Source organism: Gossypium arboreum, chromosome 3 (genome assembly GCF_025698485.1).
Source record: "Gossypium arboreum isolate Shixiya-1 chromosome 3, ASM2569848v2, whole genome shotgun sequence".
NCBI classification, from domain to species: Eukaryota; Viridiplantae; Streptophyta; class Magnoliopsida; order Malvales; family Malvaceae; genus Gossypium; species Gossypium arboreum.
This window is the reverse complement of record NC_069072.1, coordinates 133,856,476-133,874,260: the sequence shown is the minus strand read 5'-3', so window position 1 is coordinate 133,874,260 and position 17,785 is coordinate 133,856,476. Positions and strand designations below refer to the sequence as shown.

Sequence of the window (17,785 nt, the reverse complement as noted above, 5' to 3'; positions counted from 1 at the left end):
CCGATATTCTGTCTCCTTAAGAAACATAACCCAAGTGTATGGGATGAGGAGTGCCTAAGAACTTTTGATAAGGTCAAGCATTATCTGTCCAATCCCCTAGTGCTAATGCCACCTTGCCCAGATAAGCCACTGATATTGTATTTGGCAGTGTTCGAAAACTCCATGGGATGCGTGTTAGGCCAACATAATGAGTCGGGAAGAAAAGAGAAAGCGATATATTATCTCAGTAAGAAATTCACCGAATGTGAGAAAATATATTCGCCGATCGAGAAATTGTGTTGTGCTTTGATTTGGACAACCTGGAGACTGAGACAGTATATGTTGTACCACACAACTTGGCTCATCTCAAAATTAGACCCTCTGAAGTACATGATGGAGTCAAATGCTTTGAAAGGAAGAATGGCTCGTTGACAAATTTTACTTTCAGAGTTAGACATAGTCTACGTGAACCAAATAGCCATAAAAGGAAGTGCAATAGCAGATTTTTTGGCCAGCAGGGCTTTAGAAGATTATGAACCTTTGAGCTTCGATTTCCCAAACGAAGATCTAATGTATGTTACAACCACTGAAGAAGACTCTCAAGAAGATCATCCCTGAAGACTGAATTTTGACGGAGCCTCGAATGCTGTGGGTAACGGAATCGGGGCAGTTTTGGTATCCCCAAATGAAGATCATTATCCCTTTACTAGTAAATTGGATTTTGATTGCACAAATAACATGGCGGAGTATGAAGCATGCATCATGGGTATCCGTGCAGCTATTGAACGCAAAATTAAGGTGCTAGAAGTATATGGGGATTCTGCATTAATGATCTATCAGCTCAAAGGTGAATGGAAGACGAGAGACTATAAATTGATTAATTACCGAAAGTTAGTTTTGGAGTTAATGGAGGAGTTTGACGACATCACTTTTTGCTATCTCCCACGAGATGAAAACCAGATGGTTGACGCCTTGGCAACTTTAGCTTCTATGATCAAAGTAAACAAGCAGGAGGATATAAAGCCTATCCAGATGAGTATCTATGAGGCTCTGGCTCATTGCTACAACATTGACGAAAAAGAAGAAAAAGATGATCACCCTTGGTATCAAGATATATTACGATATGTGAAAAGTCGTGAATACCCTGACCAAGCGATTGAGAATGATAAAAGGACAATTATAAGGCTGGCTAGTGATTATGTCTTGGATGGAGAGATCCTATATAAAAGAAGGAAGGTCAGGTGTTGCTAAGGTGTGTGGACGCCGTTGAGGCAAAATAAATCTTAGAGGAGGTTCATGAGGGTGTCTGTAGAACGCACGCTAATGGTTTCATAATGGCCAGACAAATCATGAAATTCGGGTATTATTGGTCCACTATGGAAATGGATTGCATCAGCTATGCCAAAAAGTGTCATAAATGCCAAATTTACGGAGATAAAATTCATGTACCTCCTTCACCTTTTCATGTCATGACTTCTCCATGGCCTTTCTCCATATGGGGGATGGATGTCATTGGGCCGATCTCACCGAAGGCATCTAACAGACATCAATTTATCTTTGTGGTTATCGATTACTTCACCAAGTGGGTAGAGGCCACATTTTATGCCAACGTTACAAAATTGGTAATCAGCAAGTTCCGAAAAAAAGAGATCATATGTCAATACGGGATGCCTAAGAGGATCATATCTGACAATATACTGAACTTGAACAATAGCACGATAGCAGAGGTCTGTAGCCAATTCAAGATCAAACACCATAACTCGTCACCATATCGCCCAAAAATGAATGGTGCGATGGAAGCAGCCAATAAGAATATCAAGAAAATCATGAGAAAAATGACTGAGACTTATAAAGATTGGCATGAGAAATTACCATTCGCCCTCTACGCCTACCGAACGTCAGTCAGAACCTCCACCGGGGTAACACCTTTCTCTTTGGTTTATGAAATGGAGGCGGTCTTGCCTATTGAGGTTGAAATTCCTTCTCTACAAGTCCTGTCAGAACTAAAGTTAGATGAAGCAGAATGGATCCAGTCACGATACGATCAGCTAAACCTAATTGATGAAAAGAGGCTGAAAGCTATTCACCACGGTCAAATGTACCAAAAGCAAATGATGTGGGCTTATAACAAGAAGGTATGCCCTAGAGAATAACATAAGGGAGACCTTGTTTTGAAAAAGATCCTCCCCATACAAAAGGACTTTAGAGGAAAATGGATGCCAAATTGGGAAAGACCATATGTGGTGAAGAAGGCTTTCTCTGGAGGAGCTCTAATTTTGACCGAAATGGATGGAAAAAGCCTGCCTAATCCCATAAATTTGGATTCAGTTAAGAGGTACTTTACCGAAAAAACGGAGAAGCCAAGGCGGAAACCCGTAAAAGGGCGCTTTGAGACTAAAAGGGGTTTTGAATTGAAAACCCAAGAATGGGCAATTCAAATTTTGATCGAAGTTGGGGCATGCGGTAGTCTTGTTTTTCTCTGAATTAACAAGGAGGGATGCTACATCTTGGGGCATCAACAAAAGACTCTTGGTCTTCTAAACGCATATCAAGTTCAAAGGGTCCTCGAGAAGCTCTGTGCAGAGAAGCTCATGCTACGATATCTGGGGCACCTATTTTCATGTTATTCGTTTTGTACCCTAGCAAAATTTGCTATCTTGATTGCTTATTCATTTTGAGCTTTTTCTCAATAAAATTTCGTCTTGTCCATTACGATAATCTTTTTCAAGCACTTTTCATTGAAATAACGATTAACGGACTAATGACATTCAAAAGGAGTTCTGCATATTACTCTGAAATGATTTTAAATGATACAAAGACCTGAAACGGGACTAATTAGTTTGAATTACCTAAATTCAAGGAAACATTGGGAAAAGAATAGCCTAAATTGTGATTGTTCTTCAAAAGATACCAGCTAAAGAAAAAAGGGAGAGTAATACGTCAATGATAAAACTTCGATGAACAGTGAGTAATATCAAATTAGACATTAAAAATAACATTTTTGCATTCACGCCAACATCATCCATGCACATCTAGTTAGGAGCATTTGATTCATTCATGACATCCTAATCATTTGGCATATGCATAGGCTCAAGAAATCGATTCTACAGGTCATGTCCCTCAGAGGACGATGTAGCAAGATCGATTGTAACTACGAATTTTGGCAAATCTTATCTTCCTAAAGTTGCAGTGAAGCTGATTGAAACCACTAACTTTATCTCCCTGAAGATACGGTGGAGTAGACTGAAGTTACAAGTCTTATCTTCCTGAAGTTGCAGTGAAGCAGATCGAAGCCACTAACCTTATCTCCCTGAAGATACGGTGGAGTAGGTTAAAGTTACAAGTCTTATCTTCCTGAAGTTGCAGTGGAGCAGGCTGAAGGTAGCGAATCTTGTTTTCCTGAAGTTGCAGTGGAACAGATTGAAGCTATAAATTGTAGATCTTATCTCTCTGAAGTTACAGTAGAGTAGATCAAAACAAGTCTTATCTCCCTGAAGTTGCAGTGAAGCAGGCTGAAGATAGCAAATTTTGTTTCCCTGAAGTTGCAGTGGAATAGATTGAAGCTATAAATCACAGATCTTATCCCCCCAAAATGGCAATAGAGCAGGTCGAAAGTAAAAACCTCATCTTCTTGAAGTTGCAGTGGAGCAGGTTAAAAGAGCAAGATTTATATCCCCAAAGTTGCAGTAGAGCATATTAAAGCTACTTAAAGAAAAGAAGCGCCAAAAAAAGTCAGGACTCAGCAGGTCCTGGCAAAACGGGCCCTTTTATGGTCTTTGCTCTATTCCCGTTACACAACAATGAGCAAAGAGGGGCAGCTGTACGGGCCCAAATTTGCCCGGCCCTTTAGAAAACCCAATAATAACAACAAAACCCTAAACCCGAGAGGCTCAAAATCTAAAAAAAAATTTACCCTAATGCCCATGTGCGCCGTACCCCTCCTCGATCACGTCGCCTATACCTCGTCCCGAGGCTCACCCTTCCTGTCTCCATTTCACCGAAATGGTAAAGGGTTGGCTTCCTTTCTTCGTTGACCCTCCAAAAACACCTGCAAAAAGAAAAAAGGACAACAGAAACGAAAACAGAAAAGCAGAGATAAAATGCATAAACAATAGTAACAGTAGCGAATACACAGTGTTGTAAAAGCTATAAGAGCCAAAATCGACAATGTAATTTTTTACACGGATACAAAGCAATAAAAAAAACAAACAAAAAAGGTTGAGTCTCGTTGTTCTCTCGTTTTTACTTCTCGTTTCTTTATTTTATTTTCAGTTCTCAAATAAGTTTTTAATAAAAACATATAAAAGAAAAGAGAAAAGAGGATTTACCTGAAGCCCGGAGTCGGTCGTCGGAGTCCCTGCTCCGTCGTTGAGACCGATTCCCAAAAAGAAAATTAGGTCTCTTTTTTCGGGTTCTCAAGCCAAGGAAAGCACCGTCTTCGGGTGCTCTAAACCGAGGTTAAAAAGAACCCCTCACACAGCCTCAACCACTACCCTCAGTGGCGTTGTGCGATGACGGCGATGATGGGTTTCTTTTGAAACCCTAGCAAAGCACAAACCGGGGGGGTGTTCTGTTTTAGAAGATGAAGCAAAATAAGAAAAAAAGTAATAAAAATTGGTTTAAATGGTGCAGCAAAACGGTGCTGTTCTGGTGCTAAGGTCACCAGCGACTAAAACGGTGCCATTTCAGTGAAATAACCCGCGACCCGACCCATGAACGGCCTAGGATCGGCGCATTTTGGACTGAGGGTATATTTGCGCCCTCAGTCCTTCCGCTTTTGAGGCTTGGTTCAATAGGGTCCAATTCTATTTTTTTATTTCTAATTTTACCGCTGAAATTTCCTTATTATTTTATTCAGGCCCCTGATAAGACTGTGCGTTTTGAGGAACGGGTTTATTACCCATCTGGTCCTCCCATATTATTCGCATGTGCAAATTGGCCCTTTTCTCTTTTATTTTCTTTCAAATTTGCCACCAAATTTCTGTTTAAAGTTCAAATTGGCCCATTTTCGTCCCTTTTGTTATTTTATTATTTAATATTATTATTCTTGTGTTTTATTTTCGCTTATTATTTGCTATTATTATTACCTTCATTCCATTATTATTATTGTTGTTGCTATTTTTTTTGTTTGTATTATTATTTATATTATTGTTAGTATCATTGTTATTCCTTAGTTTATTATTATTTCATCTTTTTTGTATTTATCTATATTATTATTACTATTATTATTGTAATTACTTTTGAATATATCATGCATTTTAAATTATTATCGATTTTAAATATTTATCATATATCATTTCTTTTAAATCATCACATGTAGTATTTATTTTGAGATTTTTATATGTACCTTTGTATTTTAAATTATTAGATGTATACATATATTTCTTTTATATTTATTTATTTAAACCTTTTTTATACATCATTTTACCTCAAACTTCTCTTTTCACATTATTTATTCTAAATATTTTACACGTCATTTAAGTTAAACCATTTTATATATTATCTATTTTTAATTTTTATATGCTATTTTATTTAAACCATTTTAAACTCTTTTATTATTCTTTCGATTATTATATCAAGATGTCGTATATTGCTAAATTATTTGGTGAATGTTTTTTATTGTCTTGTCATTTATTTTAAATTATTCATACTATCTATTCCATTTTTCTTTAATTGTTGATATTGGTATTTAAATAATATTCATTGTATGTCGCCTTTGCATGCCTTAAAATTATTTGTTAGTATCTTCATTGACCTTCAATAACATAGTATCTAATTCAAGTATCACTATTCCATGCTCCATGTTACCTTTCATTTTAACTAGTTTAAATCATATCGTGTGTGAAACGTTACGTTTTAATTCAAACAAAATTACACTCATCGTTAAATGTCATACTCACTATATTTCAAAAAATAAATTTTCTAAATAAAGCAATATTTGGCGTTTGAAAATTTTGAGAAATCGTGCCCTACGTGTTGGGTTTCGACTTATCGATTGACCGAACAACCGAATATCCCTTTTCAAAATTTCAATATATGAGTTTCGGGAATCATGAGATGATTTTGGTATCGAAGGTTTAAAATATCGTGTCCTACGTGCTGGATATGATATTTCATTTCTTTGGAACAAGATAATCTTAATTGTTTCATACTATTGCATTTTTATTCAAGATTTTTTAAACAATGCAATATCTGGCATTTGAAAATTTCGAGAAATTGTGCCCTACGTGTTGGGTTTCGATTTATCGTTTGACCAAACAACCGAATATCCTTTTTAGATTTTCAATGCATAAGTTTTGGAAATTATGAGACAATTTTGGTATCGAAGGTTGAAATATCGTGTCCTACGTGTTGGATGCGATAGTGTATTTCTTCGAAACAAGAGAATCTTATTATCCACTTCAAGTTTTTCAAACATTCATAACAATGGATTGTATTTTAAAATTTATTTCAAAATCTTTTAAATTTTCGACATTAAGACGTTAATTAATCAATTAAGTACCAATTAGGTGCCAATCTTATTAATCAAATTTCGTAGACCAAAATCGTTGTTTTAATAAAATAAAATATTTTATTAAAACAATCAAAATATTAGATAATCCGTTCACACCTAAACAAAAAAGATTGATGACAACTCCCTTTTTTTCGTTTTCATTTTCAAAATCAAAGTCAATCCCTGTTTTTTTTTTTAAAAATAGTTTCGACAACTATCAAAATCGAATCATATCATCAAAGTAACGTGACAGCAGAAAACTTCAGAATAACTTCAGAATTATGGGTATTAATGAGACATTAGTTCACAAGCTACTCGAATTTGATTAAAAAATTACAACTCAATTCAATAATGAGCTGTCATTAAGTCAAATTCGAGGTTAACAAGCCTTATTCAACTTCTCACTTTTAATATATTTTTTTAACTACATTTTTATGAAATTATTTTGTTACCTTTAATATATATTATGAACTCTAAACTTAATTGCCCGAACTCAAATATGAAAATTTATAAACAAGCTTAATCAAACTTAAACTCAATTAGCTTGCTTATAATTGAGTTTGAGTTGTAAAAATAGATATTCAATCAAGCTCGAGTCAAGTATCAAGTTCCGAACTGCAAGTCAGGATCAAGCTCGACTCGACTCAATTATACCCTAATTGAGATTCACAGTAAACAATACACTAGATAGACAAAAAAAAGTCACCAACAGTGTCGATTATCCCATTTAAAATTGGAGCTTAAAATCCGAGATTACCGGTAAAATATCCAAAATATCCATGAACAAGTGACAAGTATAATGAAGATCTCGATCAGAGGACGTCGCTTACCAATCACTAACAGTTCATCTAGAACGGTTTTTTATTCAAAACTGCAGCTAATCCTATTAAGGCAAACCACTCCTCTTCCAAACAGATTATGGAAATGATGAATGCATTCATGAGAGGCATGAGTAAGCCAATTCCTTCTCCTCGGTCAGCTCCTGTCCGGTCAAGTCCAACTTCTTCCTCGAGAATTCATCAATTGCCAGTCCTAAGACAAAAGAAGAAATAAGGAAACTCACCAATGAGCATATACAATAAGATTTCACTTCAGCAATAAGTGATGGTTTCATCCTCTTAGGGAATCCCAAGGTGTGGGAGGGGAGGAGAAAGCATCAATATCTTGTTCTTCGTATTAGTTTAACACACACTGAACAAGACTACATACAACTAACACGTAATGGGATCATATTTTCCTGTATTCTTACCTTGGACAATTGTCCATTCTCCATTCTTACAAGTTACAGGGAAAGAATAGATGACCCCAGCTGGTGCATTGTATGAACCATCAGAGTAAACCCCCATGGAAACCCATGTACCCTACCAGTGCAACCAAATAAAGTAAAAAATGAGATCATGACCGTATGAAATATCATATAAAACATAACAGATTAACAACATTGCCAACCTCGGGAGTTCCAAGGACCCAATCACGAATGTGATCACAAGCAGCACTAGCAGCAGATAGTGCACTTGAGAGTTTCCTAGCTTTGATGATTGCAGCACCACGTTGTTGGACAGTGGTTATGAATTCTCCATTCAACCTTTAATGAATCAATAATTTCAAAATAATGTTTCAAAAATCTCATTTCAAATAAATTTATTTCATCAGACAACAGATGCTGTTTGTATTATTTTATTTACCATGCATCATCCTTAACAAGCTCGCGAACCGGCTTTTCTCCAGATGGAGTCATAACAGTTGCATGGTTGACATCAGGATATTGAGATGATGAATGATTACCCCAAATAATCACATTCTTAACATCAGAAACTTGGACATTTAGTTTCTCTGAGATTTGACCTAGTGCCCTGTTATGATCCAGCCTTGTCAAACAGGTAATGTTCTTTGCAGGGATTGAAGGTGCAAATTCCTTCAGGATCAATGCATTGGTGTTGGCAGGGTTAGCAACAACCAAAACCTGAAATAAACAGGAAAGTCAAACAAGAAGCGAAATCTTTGAATTGAGCAATTTACTACAATTTTAACAAGTTATAAGACCATACATTTGTCCATTCCGCAAAATCAGTAACAAAACACAAAATACATGACCTTTCTAAGACTTCAAAGACATAGAACTTTAAAATTTCAACAATATATGCTCTGATCTATATAGGTGGAGTTGAAACAATTTTTTCTCACCTTGCAGTTAGGAGCTGCATGCTGTTCCAAGGCAGAAGCCTGAGACTTGTAAATAGACACATTCTTTGACATAACATCTTTCCTCTCCATTCCTTCCTTCCTTGGGAAACCACCAACCATGACAGCAACATTGACTCCAGTGCATGCCTCAACAACATCAGTTGTAGCAACAACACCTGACAAAACAACAAGAGGTTAAAATCCAAACCATACAACATATTCATACTAATTCAGTAGAATCTAAAATACAGCTCGAGAACACCATTCAAAACTTAAACAACATGATAATGACCATATATATACCCTTTAGAAGAGGAAAAGCAGCATCCACCAACTCCATTTTGACACCATTCAAAGTCTCCGCAGCAGGTGGGATATCAAGCATGTGAAGGATCACGGGCTGGTCAGCACCCAACATGACTCCCCTAGCAATCATGGGTACAAGAGCATACCCGATTTGTCCTGCAAATACAACAATAACTCTTTAACAAGTCCTTTCGAAGGGATAAAAAAAGAGAACACCAAGTCTGAGCTAAGTTAGTCCGACTCAGGTGCAAGTATTTGATACAGTATACGGATATCTTCAAGTACTTTAAGGAACTTTTGTGAAAGTCAATCGCAGGTACTCCAAAATAAATAAGGAATCAAATTTAATTCAACTCCTAAGCACTAACTTTTTTAATGTCGATTCCAAACATACTTATTTTCATTAGCATAAAATTCAAAAAATTTCAAAATCTTAAATCACCTCTTCCATCATTTATCATATAAACTTCTACGATCAATACTTTGAGCTACTAAGCACAGATCCATGGCAGATCAAAATTACTTTTCAGTAAAATCCGACTTCTAGAGCAATTTGTGTTCTAATCTAAACAATAATCAGTCCAATCAAAACATCCAAAATAAGAACAGTTGAAATCTAGACCGCTATTAACTAGATCTGAAAGGAGAGATCTGATTCATCCAAAAGGAAAACTAGATCTACAGATACGATTTAAGCTGAGAAATGTTTTTAAGTACAGGATCTGACCAATGGAACATAACAGTACCTGCAGCTCCAGTAACGAGGACGCGAACTGGTTCTTTCGCCATTGATGAAAGACTGACTAAAACGATACCGTTTAGCAAGAGTTCAGTGGCGAGAGAGTGAGAATCAAGAAGACTTAGAGCAGAGAGACAACGAAGCAGAAAACGCTAAGAATCGGAGGTATTTATAGGCCAAAGGAGATGATATTTCCGAGGAAAAATTGATGATAAAAACAAGTGGGCTTTTTGAGTTTTGCAAAAAAATGAGTGGAACGCCGTCGTTTGGAGATGAGAGAGAATATATATGACGTTGAGATGCATGCGAGCAACGTTTATTGAGCCCACACCGCATAGATGCGTGAGAGTAGTGGACAGTACCATGCGTGCCGGAACGTCAGTTATATTTTTTTGGTAAATTTACTTTTTTAGTCCCTATGCCTATACTTAGGATAGAAAAAATTCAAATCCAACTATAGGAATGGCAAAACTTGAACTGTCTGATAGATTTCAAAATGAATCCCTACGAAATGGAATGTTTTTTTTGAAAAGTGGATATGGAGCGAGGCAAAGTAAATTTTTTTTATAGTAAGTATGGAGCAGCTATAGTAATTGTTTGTCCCACCTCATCTCACCCTACTTCACTACATAAAATTATTATTTTGTCCTTTTATATATAAAACTATTAAAAGGGTAAAAATATTATGATGTTTCTATAATATTAATAAAATTTTTGACTTAGTTGGTGTCACGAGTCAATCGAGTATTAACTCGATTAAAAAAATTACAAAAATATCTTCTTGTAATTAAAATAAATTATATTATTTTGAGAGTACTTTAATTTTTTATTTTAACAAAACTCAATAAAAATAAATATATACATTATAAGATTTGAACTCACGCCAATTAAATTAATAAAATCTTAAATTTATCATTCAATCAAAGTTTAATTTTAATATGTTTTATACATTTTCATTTAATATGCAGTTTATTATCTCAATCAATTGTATATATTAATAATATTATTAATTGAGTTTGTGTCATAAGTCAACTTAACAATACCTTACAATTGATGACAACATCATGATAAATAATTGTAATGTGTTTAGTATTGTTAATTTGATGTATTTATGTGTTTAAATTTCGTTTTACTCACAATTTAATTTATTTTATTTTAATATAATACATATTTCATGTGTTGTTATGATTAATTACTTTCAAACTATACGTTTCATTATTTATTGTATGTTATTTTAAACACATTTATGTTTTAAATTTATAGTTTTGCACACAAACGCATGTGATAGGATTTCAAGTTATAGAAAAATAGTTAAATATTTTTATGAATAATTATATTTAAATATTTGCATGACTTCAAAAATATTAAAGATAAGTAGCAAAACTAAATTGTAGCATATCGGGTGAGAAATGTATCAATGAATCTAACATTCATAAAGGTAATAGAGTTTTTCAAGATTACATATCTATGATGAAATAGAACATACAATAGAACAAAGTGTGTCTATTGTGAAATGATGATGAATTATCAACATTTATCCCCACCCCCACTCCATTGCCATCCCTACTCGATGAGTCCCAAGCAGCCTTAATACTATTTTTTATCATAAAATTTCAAGATGGGATGGGTTGATTTTTCACTCTCTATTTAAAAATTAGGGATCGGGATTAGATGAAATTTACTAATCTCGATATATTCATGGAAATACTCCTATATTAATATTATAAATTTTTATATTTTTATTATAATTTATTATTTTTATACTAATTTAAAACATATATTTTACTTTTTATAATTATTTCTATATATTTCATTATAATTTCTTAATATATTATAAGATTTTATAATTTGATATAATTTAATTTCATACTATTATTAATTATATGTTTTAGTTATAGTTGAAATCTAAAAATAAAAGTCTAAATTATGTGGTTGAGTTAATTTTTAAAATGAGAAATTAATTTTAAAACATTTATTTTAATTTTTATAATTATGTGAATTTAACTGTGTCAATTATTTGCCTTATAAAGTATGACCTTAGTAATATTATGGAGTTAATGATAATGCGAGAGTTAAATTATGTAAAATTAAAATAAGGGTAAAAATATTAAGTTGAAAATAGTATAGGGACTGCAACTGGAATTTAACTTAAAATTTAAATTTAAAAAATAAATAATTTTTGCTTGCTAGACTAAAGAAAAAGAAAAAGTAATGGCTATAAATTAGTGTAGCAGAAGGCCCATTGATATTAAATTATAGCCACAAATGTCAAATATTCCACCAGATATTATTTAAAATTACTTTTTTAAAGATTTTATTAAATAACTACAATTTGTCAACGGTCCTATACAAGATATATTTTTAAAATTTTGTCCAAAACTGATTTTTTAGATAATTAAATTAAACTTATTTTAAACATGTTTATATTATTTTTAAAATTTTAAATATAATTTAACATATTTTTTAATGGTTATATAGTATTATATTATTATATATTTAATTTATGCGATGTGTAATACACTATAAAATATGTTATAAAAATATAAAATGGGTCAAGCTTCGATATTAAATATAAAAGTTCAAGTTTGACACATATTTTAAATAAATTTTTTGCTTAAATTTATTTTTCAAATATCATATTTTTGCCTAATTTTTCTAATACTTTCAACTAACTTTTGGGCTCAAACATATAATCCTATCTCTAAACATGTTTAGTTGTGATTTAACGGAAAAATATGCCCAAATTAATCATAATAATATTTTTTAATAAAATATTTTATAAAATCATATATCATATATATTATAATTTTAATATTATTCTAAGTAGGCTGATACCTAAAGCTTTCAAATGTTAGTTTTAGGTTCGAGTCTCACTGCATGTAATTTTTAAGATTTATTTTAATTTGAATTTTATCATGTACAAGTTATGTTTAAATTTATTTCAATTTAAGTTTGAATATATTTTAATTATCAAATTTATCACATATTGCAATGATTAATTTTAATTGGAATTATCCGAATGTATTATTTTACTTATAATTTTACTTTTAACTTAAAAAAAAAGACAAGGACTGATTATACATGGAGTTTTGCATGGAGAGGGTAAATTACATCTAAGGTTATTAAATTTCTGATAAATTTATATTTTGGTCATTTAACTTTAAAAAGTTACACAATAGTTAATGAACAATTCAAAAGTTCTTTTAAGTTATCAGGCTATTAAAATCAACATCATATTGCCTTTTCTATTTGCACTGGTGGCACAAATAGAAAATTTAACAACCTAAATAAAAACTTTCGAATAAGTTAGGGACTATTTTATAACATTTTTGTAATTAAGTGATCAGAATGTAAATTTATTAATAGTTGAATAACTTTAAATTTGGTTTACCTTTTTTTAAAGGATTTTTCAAATTGAGTAGGCTAGAGCTAGACCGGGCCGAATTGCCTTTGACAATATGGGCCAAGCTTAATCCATCAAATGTTTCAATATTTCAAAACAACAAGTACGAACCTGCCCAAACTCATTCCGGTCGGACCCAACCCAATAAACCGTTCTCTACTCATAGAGTCATAGTTAATTTAGGATTTTCATTTGTCGGTTTAGATATTGGGGCAGGTGCGTCTGTAACTCTGTATATCTAATTATCCAGTAACGTAATCATTAATTATCAGGAAGAAAAAAAAAAGGAAAAACTAGCAAAATCCGCAAGGCAATTAGGGTTCTTCGATTCCGAATTTACAGAACTTCTTTTATCGAATTTGTGAAATTTCATCTTCAAAACCCTAGTTTCTGCTAATATCTTATTGATTCAACATGGCTACTGCATCAGGTACGTTCTCTATTCTTTTTCCTCCAATTTCTTTCTTCCGTTTTCTTTCTATGCCGAAAGAGAGTTAAAATTTTAAATTTTATCTTATAACTGTTTTGGAATTTCAGTGGCGTTTAAATCAAGAGAGGATCACCGAAAACAGCTGGAATTAGAGGAAGCTCGAAAGGCGGGGCTTGCTCCGGCTGAGGTTGACGAGGATGGAAAAGAAATTAACCCTCATATTCCTCAGTATATGTCATCAGCACCTTGGTATCTTAACGCTGAAAGACCTAGTTTGAAGCATCAACGGAAGTGGAAATCTGATCCCAATTATACCAAATCTTGGTACGATAGAGGCGCGAAGATATTTCAAGCTGAAAAATATCGAAAAGGAGCCTGCGAGAAGTAAGCGAACCTCTTGTTCTCTTTTTCTGTTATGGTGCACCATACTTGTTCGCGTGTCTATGAATGCCTTGTTTCGTGTTTTATGTGTATTTTAAATTTTAGATCGCACTTCTTATAGATTTTAATCATTTGGGGTAGAAAAGGGAATTAGAATTCTGGTCAATAAAGAAGGATTCTTGGCTAATGTGAAGCTAAAATTGTAGGTTAAAATGTCGTGCAATATGACTTGTTGCTAATGTTCTTCCTCTTGCTGGTTCTTTGAATTTTTCTGTTTAGCAAACAAGAATAAGGTCGTATTTTTTTTTTTATATGTTCCGTTTCTAACTATTCATTTGGAAGTGATGCAATAGATGTTCAGTTGTACTGTTAATGGAATTTCTCTCTAATGAGTGACGAGCCTATTTATTAATTATCAAATTTATTGACATATTGAGATAGAAGTCGTTTAGGTATTTTTGTAGCTAACCATATAGGGATAGATCCCAATGATAGAAATTTTTTCTGCCACATCAGACACTTGCTGGGTTATGATAACTAATGAAGTTCATGCTTTCTTTCGAACACAAGGCATGGCTCATGGAAGATACTTATTTATTGATCGAGTTGAAAGTCAGAGATTAATTCTGTAGCTTATGTGTTCTATACTTGTAATATGGGATTAAATAGTTTTACTTTAGATGGTGATACTAGTTTGTGACTTTGTGCTTCAAACTCTTATTATGCCATAATTCATAATTTTTTATTTCCTTTAATTGTTTGTTATAGCTGTGGAGCCATGACACATGATGCAAAGTCATGCATGGAGAGGCCTCGTAAAAAGGGCGCAAAATGGACGAACATGCACATTGCACCTGATGAAAAGATAGAGACTTTCGAACTGGATTATGATGGCAAGCGTGATAGATGGAATGGTTATGATGCATCTACATATGCTCGTGTCATTGAAAGGTATGAGGCAAGGGATGAGGCTAGAAGGAAGTATCTGAAAGAACAGCAGCTGAAAAAGTTGGAGGAGAAAAATAGTAAAAACGAGGGAGAGGGAGAGGGGGAGGGAGGAGAGATTAGTGACGAAGAAGATGATGATGATGCTCTGAAGGTTGATGAAGCGAAGGTTGATGAGAGCAAACAGATGGACTTTGCTAAGGTTGAGAAGCGTGTTCGTACCACTGGCGGAGGGAGCACGGGAACTGTGAGGTACATTTATTATACCATTCCTGAGCTGTATCTTATTTTTTATGTATTATTTTTACTTATTTTGGTTTCTAAAGAACATTTCTTCCGTGCAATACAAAAAAAGTATTCTTATTTCATATTTGCCTTTTTCTTTTAGGAACTTGCGTATTCGGGAAGACACAGCAAAATATCTTTTGAATCTTGATGTCAATTCCGCATATTACGATCCCAAAACTCGATCAATGCGTGAAGATCCACTTCCTGATGCTGATCCTAATGAGAAGTTCTATGAAGTGAGTATCATGCAGAATTTTCCCCTTTAATTGCTTTCATATCTATATGCCACAAAGTTAATTAAATAATGAATTTTGACTTGTTTATTTTTATCTTGCAGGGTGATAATCAATATAGGATGAGTGGGCAAGCATTGGAGTTCAAGCAGCTCAATATTCATGCGTGGGAAGCATTTGATAAAGGTCAAGATATTCACATGCAGGCTGCTCCATCCCAAGCTGAACTCCTCTTCAAGAATTACAAGGTCATTAAAGAGAAGTTGAAATCAAAGACGAAAGATACCATAATGGAAAAGTATGGCAATGCAGCGACTGAAGAAGAGATACCCATGGAGCTTCTCTTAGGGCAAAGTGAGAGGCAGGTCGAATATGATCGTGCTGGAAGGATTATTAAGGGAATGGTATGTATGGAACTTTCTGCTTATTCTAGTTAGTTTGTGGTTCTCCCTTTCTGTTAATTTGTAAGAATTTCTCGTACAGAACTATATTTTCACATGCTGATGTTGGTTGCCTTAAAGACTATCTAAATTAAACAACAATATTGTTCTTTTGTTCTTCTTGCTAAAAGTATCATGATATCTTCATGCTCTTACTAATGCTAGAATGCATTGCAGTAGATGAAAACTGTCTCGAGTGGTTAATGACCTTTAAAAGTGAGATGCATCTGGAAAATATTGGCTATGCATGTCATCCTGGTCTTTATTTTTCCCTTTATTTTCATGATTAAAGCCATTTAATTTTGTTTCTGACTTGTTTGAAATAATCTTCTTATGTGCTTCTTTATAGTTATATGAAATTAGTAGTTTAGTCCTAATTTATATTATAATTTTACATAGGCTCTTCTTTGAAAATTGAGTGCTAAGTCCTGTAATTCCTTTCTCCTTGCAACCATTTTTGTAGGAAACTTCTCTTCCAAAAAGTAAGTATGAAGAAGATGTTTTCATTAATAATCACACTAGTGTCTGGGGCTCTTGGTGGAAGGATCACCAATGGGGGTACAAGTGTTGCAAGCAGACCATTCGCAATAGTTACTGTACTGGTGCAGCCGGTATTGAAGCTGCAGAAGCAGCCACAGACTTGATGAAGTCAAACATTGCTCGTAAAGCATCCTCCGAAGGTGGGTTCTTCATATTGATCACATACATACTTCAAATTAGTTCTTTGAGTCGGACTCATTCTTCTAAGTGATGGTCTTTAAGTTCATATTATGTTGCAAATAATTTTGGTTTTTACATAAATCATCTAAAAGAAGCCTAGATGGTGAGCTAACTTCTATTTTATATCCCTGAATTTCAAAGAATCTGCTCCTTTTAGTTCCTAGATTTTTCGCACTTCCCTCATTTTTAATCCTTTACCTATCTTCTCTGATTGGACTGCCAACTTGAATGCAGATGCCCCAGCTCCTGCACGGGAGAAGAAACACGTTACTTGGGGAACTGATGTTCCTGAGGACTTGGTTCTCGATGAAAAACTTCTCACTGAGGCTCTTAAGAAGGTAAATGGGATGCATAACATTTACTTAACAATCTGGTTGTGTACCAAAACGATATATTGCTTATTTTTATGCATCTTCAATCTGACAGGAGGAGGAGAAGAGGAGAGAGGAGAAAGATGAAAGAAAACGGAAGTATAATGTCAGATGGAATGATGAGGTAATGGTCTCCTATCAAAGCTAAATTCTCCAGAAATTCTTTGCGGAGATATCTTGTCATGTTATTAAATCATCGTGTTGGTGGATGTCTTTTGTAGGTAACTGCTGAGGAAATGGAGGCATATCGGATGAAAAGGGTACACCACGATGATCCAATGAAGGATTTCTTAAATTGAAAAGCATGTTGATAAATGTAAGAACAAATCAAATGGATACTTTTAGCTATTATGATATCGTCATTGAGTTGTGATGAAAATCATATGTTCTTTTGTTTTGTTTGTGCGATACACCATGTATTTTCATTCTACATCAATGACATAGGTTTCCCCTAATATCATGTTCTCTGACGGTACAACCGTTTAAAATTTCTCATCCATGCTTTATTTAAGAGCTTGAAAGGTTTTACTGATATGGTCATTGTGTTGTTACCTCTGGAAATCTCACGTGACCGTCAAAGGTTGATGTGGCTCCTATGTCAGGGCCACATTTTTTTATTTTTTTTTTGTTTTTTATTTATTTTTCCTTTTATTCTTCAATTGTGATCCCTACTCTCTTGAACCTCACCACACTACCTTTATTATGATCCCTTAACCGAGACACCCTCAATATCCACATTCTCCAATCCATTGCCTAAGCCAAATTCAACACCATCTCTCCTCATCATTTCCCCGAACATAAACAGCAACTTAAAACTCTCCCATACATTACCCAAGCAGTCGCTATATTCGTCACTATTGGCCTCTCCATCAT

At 33.9% G+C, this 17,785-nt stretch overlaps 3 protein-coding genes across 3 annotated transcripts; 2 read left to right on the top strand and 1 right to left on the bottom strand.

Annotated features, from left to right (window-relative positions):
* The first annotated feature begins 1,772 nt into the window (after positions 1-1,772).
* LOC108475076 (uncharacterized) lies at positions 1,773-3,115 on the top strand. Its single transcript, XM_017777078.1, has 2 exons — positions 1,773-2,114; positions 3,068-3,115. Exons 1-2 carry the CDS (start codon positions 1,773-1,775, stop codon positions 3,113-3,115), a joined length of 390 nt encoding a protein of 129 aa, XP_017632567.1.
* Positions 3,116-7,174: 4,059 nt separating this feature from the next.
* LOC108476189 (malate dehydrogenase) lies at positions 7,175-9,840 on the bottom strand. Its single transcript, XM_017778314.2, has 7 exons — positions 9,709-9,840; positions 8,960-9,118; positions 8,657-8,832; positions 8,158-8,435; positions 7,922-8,057; positions 7,722-7,833; positions 7,175-7,504 (listed from the first exon to the last, which is right to left on the bottom strand). The coding sequence occupies exons 1-7, from the start codon at positions 9,749-9,751 to the stop codon at positions 7,410-7,412; spliced, it is 999 nt and encodes a 332-aa protein (XP_017633803.1). The 5' UTR covers positions 9,752-9,840; the 3' UTR covers positions 7,175-7,409.
* Positions 9,841-13,269: 3,429 nt separating this feature from the next.
* On the top strand, positions 13,270-17,367 carry LOC108476400 (pre-mRNA-splicing factor SLU7-like). The gene is made up of 9 exons (XM_017778614.2): positions 13,270-13,534; positions 13,642-13,918; positions 14,684-15,112; positions 15,249-15,384; positions 15,486-15,785; positions 16,285-16,501; positions 16,776-16,879; positions 16,968-17,036; positions 17,134-17,367. Exons 1-9 carry the CDS (start codon positions 13,519-13,521, stop codon positions 17,209-17,211), a joined length of 1,626 nt encoding a protein of 541 aa, XP_017634103.1. The 5' UTR covers positions 13,270-13,518; the 3' UTR covers positions 17,212-17,367.
* The last annotated feature ends 418 nt before the right edge of the window (positions 17,368-17,785 follow it).